Source organism: Panulirus ornatus, chromosome 59, assembly GCF_036320965.1.
Source record: "Panulirus ornatus isolate Po-2019 chromosome 59, ASM3632096v1, whole genome shotgun sequence".
NCBI classification, from domain to species: domain Eukaryota; kingdom Metazoa; phylum Arthropoda; class Malacostraca; order Decapoda; family Palinuridae; genus Panulirus; species Panulirus ornatus.
In genome coordinates, this window is record NC_092282.1 from 2014967 (window position 1) to 2031486 (window position 16520).

At 44.5% G+C, this 16520-nt stretch overlaps 1 protein-coding gene across 1 annotated transcript in view; it reads right to left on the reverse strand.

The window, feature by feature from the left end:
- Positions 1 to 902: 902 nt before the first annotated feature.
- Positions 903 to 16520, reverse strand: part of LOC139767371 (homeobox protein SIX4-like) — a 48572-nt gene continuing 32954 nt past the window's right edge. The window contains exon 4 of the mRNA XM_071696698.1: positions 903 to 6746. Within this exon, the coding sequence (XP_071552799.1) occupies positions 6401 to 6746 (346 nt within the window). The 3' untranslated portion in view covers positions 903 to 6400. The remainder of the gene's footprint in view (positions 6747 to 16520) is intronic.

Consider the following 16520-nt stretch of genomic DNA (forward strand, 5'->3'; position numbering starts at 1 on the left):
TTGATTTCTACTTGGGATTAGTTTTTTGTTGTGAAGATGTTTGTGATTGCTTGGGAGCTACTGATTGTTTATTCTACTGTGTGTGATTTGCAGCTCTGATAAACTGCATTTGATTATGAAAGAGTGGATGACTAGGTTGGTGAGGCAAAGTTTACAGTAGATTGGATGAATTGTTTGCAAAGGACACACACACACACACACACACACACTGACCAAAAGTCTTTGTAAGATTTATTTTCTCCAAATGCCTGTGTGCACTGAGACATATGGGAACCTGTTAGTGGATGGCCCATATTGCCTTACTGACTGAGACAGACTTATGGTCACCTCCAACAAATAAGTATCTCAGATGTGAACACAATAAAGACAAGACCATCATCACTCTGATATGTTCCTTGAGAGAATAATATACACCATTGATGATTTTAAGTAACACAGTGGGATGCATTGACTTTCTCAGTAAAAAGAGTTACTAAAATATTTTCTTGGTACAAGACCTAAACATTTTGTACAATCTTTTAATTCTATCAAACCAACACCACCGAGTCCAGACCTACAACCCTGAGAGGCACCACTTTCAAACTATTATCAGAAAAGAAGGGAATTTCACAGGGTACTTAATGAATTGCCAGAGGTTCCAACTTGCTTGGGATCTTGAAGGTCTTTGGAAGTATGATTGAAAAAGAAATTGAAACGTTTCTAAAAAGATGAACATTTCAGTAATACTGAACATTTATATGATGAACTAACACCTGCATGAGTTTTTACAAGTTTTGAAAACCAAAAATTCCTTACAGAGTTGATTAACTGTCAACCAGCATGGATACGACCAAGTCCAACGAGATTTTTTTTTTGAGGCTGTATAATATTAAGCCCTTAATGAATAATATTATGAAAGCAAGTTTATCATCATATCTACTGATTTACTTTACATATAAAACCAGTTACACTAACAAACCTTCAGTCAATGTGCATTCAATATATTATAGAATATAGGAAGCACCTCTGTAATGGAAAATAGGTACAGCATCATACTCTCAGGAACAACCCTTACTATGCTTGAAGGTAAGTATACCACACTCAGGAACCTCTCCCTCAATATTCAACAATACACTATCACATTCTCTCCATCCTCAAGTCGCGTTTTCTACCAGCTGATGACCTCCATGAAAATAAGATTTCATCTCCCTACCATTAGATATCTGACCAATTTTTTTATAAAAAAAAATCTACAAACCCTTTGTCCTATAATTATGTAAACCCTTTCTTGCACACAACTACACTAAAGTTTAAAATACATATCACCCAAGACTTCTCTGTAATTGTGTCCAAAGCTTCCTTGCATCAAATTTCCTGTGATTTCTCAGTGATGCATAAATCCAAAGAACCTGAAAATTTTTTCCTTCAATAAAGACAACTCCCTGAGGTTCTCAAGGTCTGCTTATGTTGTATATAAGAGACAGGAAATAACCACTGAAGACCTTACTATCAGAATTTCTCAATATTGACCTTATGTAATAAACCAAGGAATATGATCACAGAAATGGGTAAATATTCAGGATGGTCATGGGACAGTTGCCTCTAAACATATTAGTGGAAATAAGTTGTATGATAATGGAACTTTGTTACAAGGATAGTTCTAGTGTTATGGAATTGCACCAAAATATAACCCATGAACTTGGAACCAGTCCATATCAGTTCTCGTTGTTTAATACTGGGTGATTCAGATCATTATCTAACAAATGTCAAATACAATATATATGTGGAGATGGCTGATAAAATAATTCACACCATACATGAGATAGACATATGGAAATTTGTCAGTTGCTGAAATCCCAATCAATCTTTCTTCATTCCTATCCCTACACTGTTTTGTGCAGCTTTCCAGCATCTTCCCTCTTCTTTCAAACGAGCTCCAGACACCCTTAATCCACCTAATTCTAAGACACCCTGCAGAACATCTTCCTTCCAAGGGGTCTGGGGACAATGTCATACTTCTTACCATATCTTGTCTTCCATTATTTGTCCACAGCCATACAACCTTAGCCCCCTTTTTTCAATTATTTCTATTACAAACACATTTGAATCCCTTCTTATCCATTCTTGTAACTTTTTTTTTTGACTAGCCTCAGTGTTTTCAGCAGCCTGGATATGTGAACCTGTCTTGGTCCCAAGTGGCCATACTTTATTTAGGTCTCAGAATGGTGGCATATAGCACTGCTTTGCAATTATACTTTTTTGATCTTTCAGAATATGGTACTGCATGCTAAAGTCTGCGATGTATGAAATAAATCTTACAAGCAAAAACACGGTGAAACAGCTATTTAACAGAACATATAAAAGCCTAACCTACCCACCTACAATCTTAAGATTTACATTAATTTTCACTTATCAAAATACTCCAATAACATTCTCATCTGTCATACTGGTTGCATGTAGAGGGAAGAAACAAACTTCCCTGCAACCAATGTAGTAAACACGGCTGTAATGTACCCTGATTAGGTGGCCATCAGGTGTGTACTGGAGATGTACTATTTCTCTCTTTTCTGGAAGACCAACATTTTAGTGACCAATACTTACACACTAACTCCTGCAAATCTATATTTAGTTACTGTTCATTGGATATCAACCTTAAATAAAGATACCCATATAGAAAGATATCCACTCGCCGAGACCAATGCTCAATGAACAACGTTTATGAGACCAGCTCAGCAAGACAAATAATCAAAACCAACAGATAACATGATACCATAAGACCATCATTCCAAGACCAACAATGTGATCAAGACTGGAGTCTACCAATAATGTCAGACAAACAGTGGCAAGTCCAAACTATGATATCCAACACGCTGGCCAACAGCACCATACCTATATTGAGACACTACCATGGTAGAGACCATGATGGCTTGACAGAGAACAAGACCAACTGGGTGAAAAAAAATGAGACCAGTCAATACCAACAGTGAGAGACTAACCAAGACCAACGATCAGAAATAACCAACAATTACACCAAATGTATGAGACCAAGTGAAAAACAAACACAAAACAAAAATGAGACCAACAGCAAGACCAAGTGACTAATAATGGGACCAACAGTAGTAGATCAACATAGACAAAATCAAAAAATCCCCTCATGTAGTCTCACTGCTACAGGGGATCATCATGCCATGCTAGACAAATTTTATGAGCTAAAACACACTGAACCAAATGCAGTCAGACTTGCTTCAGCAACAGCACAATCAAACGTTGGCGGCAACAGATGTTTCAGAAGCACAGCTGAACATCGGCAGCTTTAGAAAAGTTTCATAAACCAAAACAGCCAAGCATCAGAAACTCTTTTAAAGGCAAGCTTCAGTATATGAAATACAGCAGGTGGAAACAAGTTTCTGGGGGATGAAACACTGGTGAGCAACAACTGTAGACATTTCACTGAATAATAAAAAGCAGCTAAAGGCAAAACTCGGAAACAAACAGCTGATCAAAAGCTATAATCATTTCAGATCCTAAAAAGAAAGCCAAGCTTCCGCAACTGGGAGGTAGTAATTGGAAGGTAGACACAGATCAAGGTGGTACATCGCTGATACTACCTGCCTGGGTATCGGGAGGGTTAGTGACGGCTGCGCAGAGAGCCAGCACGTCAGCAGTTCGTCTTGAACTCCTCTGACCCTGTAGCAGTCTTTTCTTTCTGCCTCACACACATATGTGAACTGCTGGCATCTTGTTCACAAAGACAGTCTCTCCTTGACAACACCTGACTCGCACAACTCGATAGATTTTCCTGCGGTGAGCGGTATGCGTTTGCCCTGCCTTTTGGCAAATAGGAGAAATGTGAAGTGGTAGGTAGAAATATTAGGTAGAAGCATTAAGCAAAAGACGTAGGGATATTAGGTGAGAACTTCATATAAAAGTAGTAGGCTGAACATAGGTAGAAGCCTCTGCAAATACCTTGCTAGAGTCGCCTTCTATCAGTGGCCTGTTACAGGGTGTCTCTGGAGTTCACCAGTTAAGAAGACTGGCCGTGACCACCCTCCTTGAGGGAGTTCCTGAAGGGAACAGGCGTCAGACAAACAGAAAGATAGATAGCTTCGACTATTAGAGATGGGTTTCAAGTGAAACAGTTGTACAGCAGCAACTGGGAACAAGTTTCAGAGGCTGAAACAGCCTAGCGTTAGACCTGGAGTTATTTCGTCTAACACAACCAAAATAGGCTGCTGAAGATACAATTTGGCTGGGACAGCTAAAAAGCTGCGGCTGGAAACAAGTTTCAGGTCAAACAAACACTTAATCACAAAAAACTACGACAATGAATGAATGTGAGAAGTTCTACCTCAGGTACCACTACCCTGTTGCCTGACACTCTTGCTACGCTACATACGACCACTTCTCTGACATCCCGACCACACTGTTGCCAGACACGGCTCACCAAGGACAACCAAAGCATTGCCAGACACTATGTCACCCTAGGTTTGACCATACTTGCAAGACCCTCACAGCACCTTAAGTAACACAACACTAATGCCAGCCACACAACTACAGTCACAGACACTTATTACACCTTAGGTATGACCACACTACTGCCAAACATTATAAGATCCTAGTTACAATCACAATGTTGTCAGACACAACACCCTAAGTAAGATAACACAGTTGCCAGACTCCTAAGAGTAGCTATGACCACACTGTTGCCAGACTCCTACAGACTGTAGCTATGACCACACTGTTGCCAGACTCCTACAGACTGTAGCTATGACCACACTGTTGCCAGACTCCTACAGGCTAGCTATGACCACACTGTTGCCAGACTCCTACAGACTGTAGCTATGACCATACTGTTGTCAGACATTTACTGCACCCTACATACAACCACACTGTTGCATAACACTAACTGCATCCTAGGTTTGACCACTTGCACACTAATTACAACCACCCTGTAGATCGATCCTCACAACACCCAAAGTATAACCACCCTGCTGACAGACCCTCAAAGCACACACACTTGCCTACTGTTCATGGCATCCTAATTGTTACCACATTTGCCTAACACTAGTGGCACCCTAGATATGACCACATTGTCTACGTACTGAATTTCAAAAACTCTTGTCTAATTGTACATAGACACAGGAATTCATCAATAGCATGGGTGAAGGGTACATGACCAAGCGTACAATACATGAACATATGAGGGAGAGAGAGAGACAGGTTTGCTTGCTACTTACATGGCCACCAGCAAAATGTCCTTACACAAGTGTCCCACTTCTGGTTCAGATGGCAACCCTAACCAGGATATAAATCAACTAAAATTGTGACCTTAAGGGAAGAGGTCACCTGACCACAGGGATCACGACCATAGATCATTATGCTGGCACTCTTACAACTCCCACTCACCTGTGACAACAGGGATATGACCATAGGTTCCTCTTAGTTTTGGTAGCAGCACTGTCTGTCTAACTCATAGATGGTTGGCTATCCCATATTTTGATGAAATCCTACACTTTATTGGCATTCCTAGTTTACTGATACTCCCTAAGAATGATGGCATCCTAGTTTTCGAAACCATGTTTGTTGGCACCCTAGTTTACTGACACTTTAGGTTTGCCGGCATCCTAATTTACTGACACCTTCAGTCTGTGGTCACCACAGTTCACTCACACTATACTGGCGCCCGAGTTTACTGACACCTTAAGCTTAAACTGACGGCACCTAACTTAATAGCAGTCTATCTTACACTTTGTTGATATCCGCAGTTTGTTGGTAATGAACCTCCCATACATTGTTGATATTCGCATAGTCAACTGACACTCGTACAGTTTGTTGGCACACTACAGGTTGCTGATAAAACTTGAACAGTTTGTTGTAATCCCATATCCTGCTGGCAGTTTCATGCTTTGCTGGCACTTTTAAAGTGTTAGTACGTCACAGATTGTTGATAATCCTTCTATGTTAACAATTTCACTGCTTGATGACCCTGTCATAATTTGCTGGCACAAATAGTACTGATATTCCCATTGTTTGTTGGCACTCATCGCTTCCCCAATGTTTGCTGGCACTCCCATAGCTTTCCCATTGCTTGCTGACACCCCCACAACTTCCCCAGTGTTTGCTGACACCACCATAACTTCCCCATTGTTTGCTGACACTCCCATTTTTTCCAGCACTCCTAGTCCTGACATTCCTCCTGTGTGTCGTCATTATGACTCTCTACAGTCAATACTTCCCACCAAACACCTACCCTGCCGGAGTCAGGGGCTTTACCGTGACGTCTGGCATGTTATGACCCCAGAAGGGATCCGAGGCCCTGGGGACGGGTACAAGAGGACCCCCAGGGCTCGCACCACGTGATAGAGGCTCCTAGCCCAATGGTCGAGTGAGGGCCCCTAGTCATGGTGGTGGTCGGATCCCCTCACATGTCGTGGTGGGCGGCGGAGGTGACAGCCTGGGTGAGGGTCGTGGCGTCGTAGCCGTGGTATGGGTAAGCAGCAGCAGCAGCCGCCATGTTGGGGAAGTGATGCAAGAGGGAAGCTGGGTCGGGCTTGAGAATGTTCGCTCGCGGCGCCGCAGCCATGCTGGCCAGGCTCGGGTCGTAACCCATCTTGGTGGGGTCATAAGCCATCTTGGTGGGGTCGTAAGCCGTCTTAGTGGGGTCGTAGGTCATCTTTGCGACGTACATAGCGCGCATGTCATGGCCTGCGGCATCGAAGGCGTGCGACATGACAGAGGGGTCGCCGTGATGGCCTAGTAATAAGTCCCTGTAACAAAAATAAGTTTTAAAATGAAATAAAAATAAATAACAATCTAAGGCTAACCTGGAAATATGTATCACATAACAGAGCTTGTAATAAAGATAAAATATCTGCTCATCATATAAAAAGACTGAAGCCAGGAGGTAAATCAATGAATAATAGATAAGGCTACGTTATAATTACGTTTTAGTGAAATGTATTATTATAGCTTTTGATATTCTTCCTAAGTTGATACATAATTTGAATTATCTCTATCACATCTAAAAGCTCTCATAAGGACACACACACACACACACACACACACACACACACACACACACACACACACTGGTTTCAGAGGATGTGTGTGGATCAGGAAGGAGTTTGTTTTAAAAGAACGTGTGAGAAATATTCACAGAGACAGGGATTTAAATGCGGTATTTATGGCTCTGGAGGAAGCATACGATGAGAGTTGATAGAGATGCCTTTCGAAGGCCTGACGAATATATGGTATGGGAGGAGAGTTACTGGAAGCAGTGAGGAGTATCCAAGTCGAGTAAGGCGTGTGTACGAGCAGGTCTAGAGCACAGGTGAAGCTGGGTGTGGAGCAGGGGTTACGTAGTGTGATGCCACGATGGAGGTTAATTCTGTTTATGGATGGGGTGGTGAGGAGAGAGAGAGAGAGAGAGAGAGAGAGAGAGAGAGAGAGAGAGAGAGAGAGAGAGAGAGAGAGAGGTAAATAGATATATAGAGACTTTTTATTCATATGGCCTCATTTTCTTTGACGTAAATTAGAGACAATGAAAATTATCTATCGATTAATTCATATTTCATATGTTCTCAACAAGATGAAACTCTCTCTCTCTCTCTCTCTCTCTCTCTCTCTCTCTCTCTCTCTCTCTCTCTCTTTCAGCCACATGAAATATATTTACCTACAAAAAATCTGTACAATTTAACAATTAACCTGTTATTAACACTTGAGCCGTGACCCCTTGACTGCCGATGAAATGCATATATACATAATATAGAAATACCTGGTGTGTGGCAGATGAAACGACCATATTGTCCTGGCTACACTGGTGGAGGACTGGTGGTGGTGGTGGTGATGATGATGGTGAATGATGGTGCTAAGAGCTGAACATGAAGGTAAATGAGGATGGTTCAAGCTTGACTGGAATTCTGTTTAACTCATGACGTGTGATGGCGACTGACAACCATACAGAGAATAATGATGATGGGAACAGGAGTCCCCCCCCCCCCGCCTACAACTGTGACACGTGTTAACAATACACAACCAGACAGACACATGTGACAATAATTCGGTCGCCATGTCAAGCATACAGTGTTGCCATGGTCTGGTGTACGTGGGAGGCCGGCGGCACCATACGGCAGATCAAGGGGTAATAAAGTTGAGGGTGTCTCGTTCCTCTGGCAACCCTGGCGGCAACGCGTCTCACTCTGGCTGGCATCCTTCATGCAGAGGTGTGTGGCGCGGACTGACCCCGGCCGCTACCACACCTCCTCTAGAATAATCTATCAATTCATTTACAAGACTAAGTAGCGACTTTACAACATGACTGGTAACTAAGGTGTCATGTCGCTCAATGTATATAATCGTGTTGTGTAAGTTGTAAATATTTGATTGTTTACGCCAACCGTAAAGGGCCCCCTAGGTAAGGTCAACCGAATCCCTCTGGGTTTGAAAGATAACAGAACAAGAAGCCGTAGTCAGCGCCAATGCAGGGTCCGGGAGGCGCGAGCAGCGAGGGGGAGTCGGATGTCGGCTTGAGTTACCATCTCGGTGGGATAGTTAACGAGACCCGACGTAAATCTGTGAGTTTAGCCTCCAATAACTAATTAACTCGGTCCCTACCCAGGCCACATAACTAATTTACGTCACAGAGGCGCGCGGTCACGGGAAAGGCCACGGGTAATGGTTCTTGTTTTAACCCGAAATACACAGTCGAATGTTGAGGAATCAGACATCTTTGTCTCACCTCCACACGACGCAGGGACCCGACACTATCCCCCCTTCTCTGACAACTCGTGGAAATCTATACGACAAAAAATGTGTGAGGATCAGCAAGGTTATTTACTCGCTTTTGCAACCAGGATTTTTATCAGTAAGATTTGATCAGGAATTATTTATTATTTATGACGAAACAGAATTGTGGCATTTGAATGCGGAAATTTATGAAATATCCCTAATGACGTTACTTACAGATAAGCAGCCCCGTAACTTGCTTACAATTAAACACAAAAATATATAATGAATAAATCCGTCATATAATATCAACAAATCATAAAAATCATATCGAAAAGTCTGTAAAGGTCTGCAACTACCATCGTAGCTTTAATTAGAACATTTTTTTTTTTACCTGTCAGCATGTGTTACGCTGCTGAGGTTAAATGAAACACAGGATGAAACAGCGGGACTGGAAGGAAAAAAATGGTGACATGATGTTAATCATTCGTTGTGGAAGAGACAGAGGAATCGACTCTTGATAGATGCAAGAGACAGCTCTATTGCCGCCTTCATAATTGATATCTCAGGTCGGTGAGGATGTTAATAAAACACTGACACTGGCTACGTATCTGGCGAGGCGTCTGTGACGTATCCCCACGAGCGAATACGTTGTATCACCTGCAGCAATGACGGCATATGTACAGCAGCCCACGTAAACTGACAACAAATACTGAATAATCCAACTTGGGTCTGAATACAGTTCTGAAGTGTTAGTAGCCACAGGACGGACCGACTCGAGCAAAACCCAAGGTCCACTACCCTACATCATTACCCTGTAGCACGCCACCCTGGACACACACCAAGGGTAGCCCTAAGTGTGGCTCGATCTATCTAGATTTTCAGGAAAATCTATAAATCCGACGAAATCTGTGAATATTTGAAACAATTCTGCGCAATAATGTTATTGTGCGAGTCAAAGGTAATCAGGACCAGTATTGAAAACATGTTGGATCATAAGGTTAATTTCTAAACAGACTGTAGAAAACATAGAATCTAAACTGTAGCATCTACTGGGACTCATAAACTAGGACTCATAATTCAAAAATAAGTAAATAAATAAATAAAACTATGAACATAGCCAACGCTAGATACAAGCTATCGTGTTTCCTTTGTACAATAACAAAATTTCTAATGATTTAACTTTTATATTATCTTTATCATTTTCCCTTGCCTCCCAATTTGTCTCCTACCGACCAACAATCAACAATTACCTGAAGATGAACTAGAACCAATGACTCAGTCATCACGCCTGTATGGAGAGCTTGTCTGGCAAACACAGGAATATGATGTCACGCACAGATGACTCCGGACACAGGAAAGGAGGCAGCTGGGAGGAAAATGAGGTCCGGTTCGTCACTTAAAATGATCAATGCCAGGGTGAGAGAGAGAGAGAGAGAGAGAGAGAGAGAGAGAGAGAGAGAGAGAGAGAGAGAGAGAGAGAGAGAGAGAGAGAGAGAGAGAGAGAATAATGAGAGACCAGGTACGTAGCTGTCGTATTGTATACTGTGGTCGTTTTAGGCTAAAGGGAACACCAATAGGTAAGGCGCGCCGGACCCATACCAGACACTGTGGTACTGTCACTGCCACAACACGCCCTGGACACACGTACATGTGGCAAGTCGCGAGAAACGGCTCTAGCCCACCTGTTACCCTCCTATGTCCATGTACCGTACCCACGCTACGCGGTACACTGGCCTCCACCATGTCCCCCTCGAGCTAACACCGAGATACTTCCCACATTTATCTCTCGACCACAGTAGAGGGTAGACTCCATGCTTCGCCTTGGGTTCCCTCGTGTCAGGTAAACTGGCATCATTCATCACACTGTGCCTAACCCATTACCACCCCGGGATTGTTCTCCCTTGGGCACGACGAGAGGTAAGTTCTCCCTTGGTTCAAACAGACCACATGTATTGGTACGACCAGTCTACCACATACACTCACCTTCACAACCACACAACACTGGCCTTCCTCGGCCGATAATCCCTTCGTACAATATCATTAACATAGTCTTCCTTAACCTCCTACCACGTAAGACCCCAAATCATTTTGACCATATAATATAATGTAATATAATGTAATATATATATATATATATATATATATATATATATATATATATATATATATATATATATATATATATATAATGGAGCAGTAACAGACCCAACTCCCCTCCCTTATGATAACACATGTGGACGGCAAAAATTAGAAAATACCACAACTGCTGGCTGGTTGACCCCGGCCTGACCTGACCCGACCACAAAAAAGGTCGGCGACAACCTAAACTGCCGCCACCGACACGTAAACTGACGGCCCGACCCATCTGTCACCCCCCACCCCTGGGGGAACAGACCAACCCCGCCACACCTCTCATGGTCAGGTCCCCACCCACCTCCCCAGTCCCCTACATCTTGCGGTGGGCACTACGCAACGGACCTCCAATGATAGCAAAATTTCGTAGACTCTCGAAGTTAGGTGTTCATGGTTGGGTCCCCAGCTCCTAACATCCCACGGTTGGGTCCCCAGCCTCTAACATCCCACGGTCCGTGGGCCCCAGCCCCTAATATCCCACAGTTGGGTCCCCAGCCTCCCATACCAAACCTACAACTCTTTTATGATCGTCCCAACCCATGTGTTTGTGTTTACTGCAATGAGATGATTTCTCCCTCTCCCCAGGCAGTCCTGCGGCTGCGGCTGGGGTGCCGTGGTACGTACTGCTGCAGGGGTGTCCCCCCCATCTCTCTCTCTCTCTCTCTCTCTCTCTCTCTCTCTCTCTCTCTCTCTCTCTCTCTCTCTCTCTCTCTCTACTTGTCACGTTCAGACCGCGCGTTGCCATATCTGTCTTCCTCCGTTCCTCACGGAAAACGCGCGAGATATTGCCCACAACATCTGCCCACCAGGGAAATGGTCGCCGTGCAGGGAATGAAGAGGCAGGAGGAAGAGCAGGAGGAGGAGAAGGAGGAGTTCCGCGTGTGAGTTGGTCGTCAGTCTCGAGAGTGAGCGAGAGGAACTCCCTCCTCATGAATGTGAGGAACACCTCGAGCGCCTTGCCTCCTCCATCACCAGCACCGGCCCTCACGAGTCTCCGCGTACCACCACCTCATCATCATGTATTGTGCCTCATACAACACAGGTCCCACGCTAGAGGTCACTTACCACGTTACGTTACGGATATTGTCATACACAGCGGTACCGCGGTACACAGCGGTAACACGGTACACAGAGGTACCACGGCCCGGGAACGAACCCTCCCCCCCCTCCTCCATCACCAGAGGCACTCACGCACCATCTAGCTTGATGGATGGCTTGCCCTCAACCTTCTTTTGTGCCCCTCCGTCCCTCCCACCACCCACCCGCCTCACTACTATCCTTTACAGCTACTCCCGTCCTCCCCCCAGTATCCCGGTCTACTATCCTTACTAACCACCTCTCTCGTCCTGCAGTAGTTACGACCCCCACCAACCAACACACGACGACAAAGCACGTCAAGCTGGCACGACCGGGTCAGGTCAACCGGCGTGGACGACCCATCTGAGGTCGTAGCGGTACACAGCTGGCACCATGGACACTCTACACCATCTGGCATGACTTTCATTTCCTTGAAGACAATCATGCGTCTTCATTATGACGTTAGACGTGTGATCAGGTCACTCCCTCCTAACTTGGATCACACCTTCCACCACGATTACAAGATGGGGAAACTTTGCCTGATAAGGAAACTACGTCTGAATGGTCGAGGGGTCAAGATAACGTTACTGAAAAAGGGTCACATCAGAATGCTGAAAGGGATCAAGTTAGCGTGCTGAAGGATGGGATTACAGCACTGAAAGGGCCAGTCATCGTGGCCAAGGCATTACGGTATAGAACTGAAAGGGTAAGTGCAGGAGAACACCTGGAGTCACACTTTGCAATGAATGACATTGATTGTGACTGTAACACTGTAACAACATCACGGAACCTGTTACCAACAGGCTATCCCGAATCTGTAACTAACTCACGTATTATTTACAGAGTAAATATTAGTGGTGTATTCATTGCACAGTAACAGTAAAGCACCTGTATTTACATAAGCATTCCGATCACTTGAAAGGTAAATATTCATTGCATCATAGTCATGAAGTTATGTGTTCGTAATCTAATACTGGAAACCTCGTGCTGAAAACATACACATGTACTCTGAAGGAAGCTATCGTACGCAACGGGAGGTTATCATACCACGTGGTACTTGAAGATACCGCCGTCATTTTACTTGTTATCGTGTCGACAGGTATTATGTTATCAAGTTGTTAATGCCGTTCTTATGATACCGCACTTGAGGGGTTAAGTTCAGGAAACAAAAGAGAATGTTAGTAAAGTAGTATTAATCTCCACAAGCTGTGAGGGGACATGCCAGCGAGAACACCCAGGTCTCGCCCCCGACCCCCGAGGCCCTGTACCCTCAGGGCGTCGTTGGTTCAGGGTCACTTCCCCTGGACGGCGACAGGTTGTGGGGGCGTGTCGGCGGGGAGTCAGTCAGGCCGGGGGTAGCGACGACACTCCTCACCACCGACCAACCACGGGCCTGGCCCACGCACACACTGGTACCCGTTCACTGCTGTGTGTAATTACACAACTAACAACTTCAAAATCAAACTGTCATCACAAAAACTGTCCCCAGGCTGGCGTATCGAGAAATGACATGGGACAATGGAGAGGAAGAATGTTCCTATTAAACTTCGGTAAATACGTAATGTTTCCTGGCAGGCCTGGCGGGATGTGCACCTGTGTACAGACACAAGACAGTGTTACATGAATGACCAGCAACACACACTAGCATGACCAACGGTATGGCGGGGATGCATTGTCGTTTAGAAATTACCGTTACGTTCCAGGGGATTATATCATCGTACCCAGAAAATTACGATATACTACCCAGAAACAGGTATCGTAACTAAATACCGAGTTAGCGTACCCAAAAATGAAGCTATCACACCCATAAGAAAATAATGTACCTAGTGATTAGGTTGCATCAACAAATTAAGTTATTTTATAAAAAGATTACAATCGTAGGTGAGTGTTATTGTTCTACAAGAAAAAAAATCCCCACATACCGTTCAAACGAACTCTATCGTATGACTTGATATATCAATACATCACGATGAATATGTTGCGCATAATCTACTCTCGAGACCAAGTTAATTGGGGATCCTCCCTTACGACCTCTGGCAACCCCAGCCTTACTTTTAAATATTCCTGGAAATAACTGACTACTCAAGTTAAGATGGTTCAAGTTAACGAATACGAAATATCACAGGAGAAAAGAAAAGTCTTGACATTAAAAAAAAAAAAAGCATGCTCTAGACTACACGTCGAATTATATATTTTCTTTCTTTTCTTTCAAACTATTCGCCATTTCCCGCATTAGCGAGGTAGCGTTAAGAACAGAGGACTGGGCCTTTGAGGGAATACCCTCACCTGGCCCAATTCTGTTCCTTCTTTTGGAAAATTGAAAAAAAAAAAAAAAAAAAAAAACGAGAGGGGAGGATTTCCAGCCCCCCGCTCCCTCCCCTTTTAGTCGCCTTCTACGACACGCAGGGAATACGTGGGAAGTATTCTTAATCCCCTATCCCCAGGGAATTATATATATATATATATATATATATATATATATATATATATATATATATATATATATATATATATATATATATATAATGCTAATGTAATCAACAGAAGCACTTGACACGTCGTATTTTCCGTTTTCTTGGGGTTTTTAGCATCAATTGTTTGCAGGTGGGAGGCAATACAGCGAGTGGAGAGGACTTCAGCTAGGCTGCGGCATGATGGTCATCGCGCGGGGAACACATCAGCGCCGTCAAGGCGGCAAAGGGGCCCACTTCTCCTAACTCCCGCGCGGAGTTGAGCTTCGAGGAGGCTGCAGGAACCCCAGAGAGTTGGTCAAAATGGTTGTGCAACGAACTGTCTACGGTTTATTCTAAGACACAACAGAAGGCGTCGGAGACAACGCAGAGGCCTCGCTGCTACGCAAAAGCCGTCAGGCCGGCACAGAAAACATTGCCGCGCGGGAGATGAAGTACGGTAGGGCTCTAGTTTTCTTGAAAGCGCGCGCACACACACACACACACCATCACACACACACACACAACATCACCTTCTAGCTGTATAAATCGGATAATAGGTACACTCAGCATTTTAAAACTCCCGTTACTAGGATCTCAAGAGCGCCTCTGGAGTAATATAAAGATAAAAGCGATCTCTTCTTCCTCCCTGTACAGCTTCGTGAGTGATGTATAGCGCCACCTTAACTGAAATAATAGGCTTGGCATGCGCCAACCTCCCCGGTTTTCATCACATTGTGCCATCCAAGCGGAGGCAGCGTGTAACATATGTCACTGTTGAAAATTTACATGAAATCCATTGACGGATGAGGCGGGGCCAATAACTGTGTTGGATGAGGCGGGGCCGACAACTATGTTGGATGAGGCGTGGCCGATACTATGTTGGATGAGACGGGGCCGATACTGTATTGGATGAGGCGAGGCCGATACAGGTGTTGGATGAGGCAGGGCGAATTCCGATTTGGATGAGGCGGGGCCGATACTGGCTTTGGATGAGGCGGGGCCGCAACCGATGTTGGATGAGGCGGGGCCGCAACCGATGTTGGATGAGGCGGGGCCGATACCGGTGTTGGACGAGGCGGGGCCGCTACCGATGATTTATCGGACGTGTTACCTTACCCACCTCGCGTTACGCTCTACCGTAACACATGTCACGACCCCCGGCACCCACCCTCGGTAGAGGCGTTATGTTACACCCGCCCGCCCCCACCCACACCCCAGGGGACTGTTACAACCTACCCACAATGACAGTGACCCGGGGAGACAGACAGCAACGTATGTACACTGCAGTACATGGGGAGGGCAGATAATGGGAGACAGGATGGTCTTTAACGAGGTATTGTGGGGGAGAAAAAAATCTAAAATATTGTAGGAAACGGATAATAATAATAAAGCAGAGGGCACCCTACCTCCCCATCTCTCTCTCGAGATCAACTACCGGGAGAAAAGTATAAAAATGACCCAGCGGTAGAGCGGGAGGCATACAGAATACTGCCGTGGAAAGTTTATAGGAAAATGTGAATTGGAAACAGTTCCCCGTCAGTTTGACGACATCTGGTGTGGGGTTGGATTCCTCGTGTGTCCTCTCCTACTTACAACACATTTATAACCACATCATTCCTGGCAGAGGTTATCACGGACTCTGTACAAACGTAATATTCATACGAAAAGTATTTTGAGGTAACTATTACCATACGTCTTCAACTATACCAAGAACTTTCGTAAATGAAGTAAACAATCATGTAAACGTAGTGCTGCAGTTATACTGGCCTTCCTCACACTACATGAAGCAGTACAGTACTGGTCACCACACACTGATATTCCCAGGAGGAAACAGAACTAGAAAGACAACCTCAAACTTTCGTATATCACATGATCACGAACACACAACCTGGCACCTCCTGGCTGGGCCGCAACGTGAGGGGGTAACTTTGTTGGAAATGGAAAAGGAAAATCAAGAGGGAGGGGGAATAATAAATATATAAAACGATAATAGGCGACAACTGGTATAGCGAGACAATGGTTCATGATTAGAGCGGACGCTACCTTATATGTATAACCTTGATCTGTCCAGCGAGGCCAGGGACCTAACACAGCGGAAGGCGTCAAACGTGTTGGTCAAATCCATGACGAGTTATGACCGGGTTATAGACG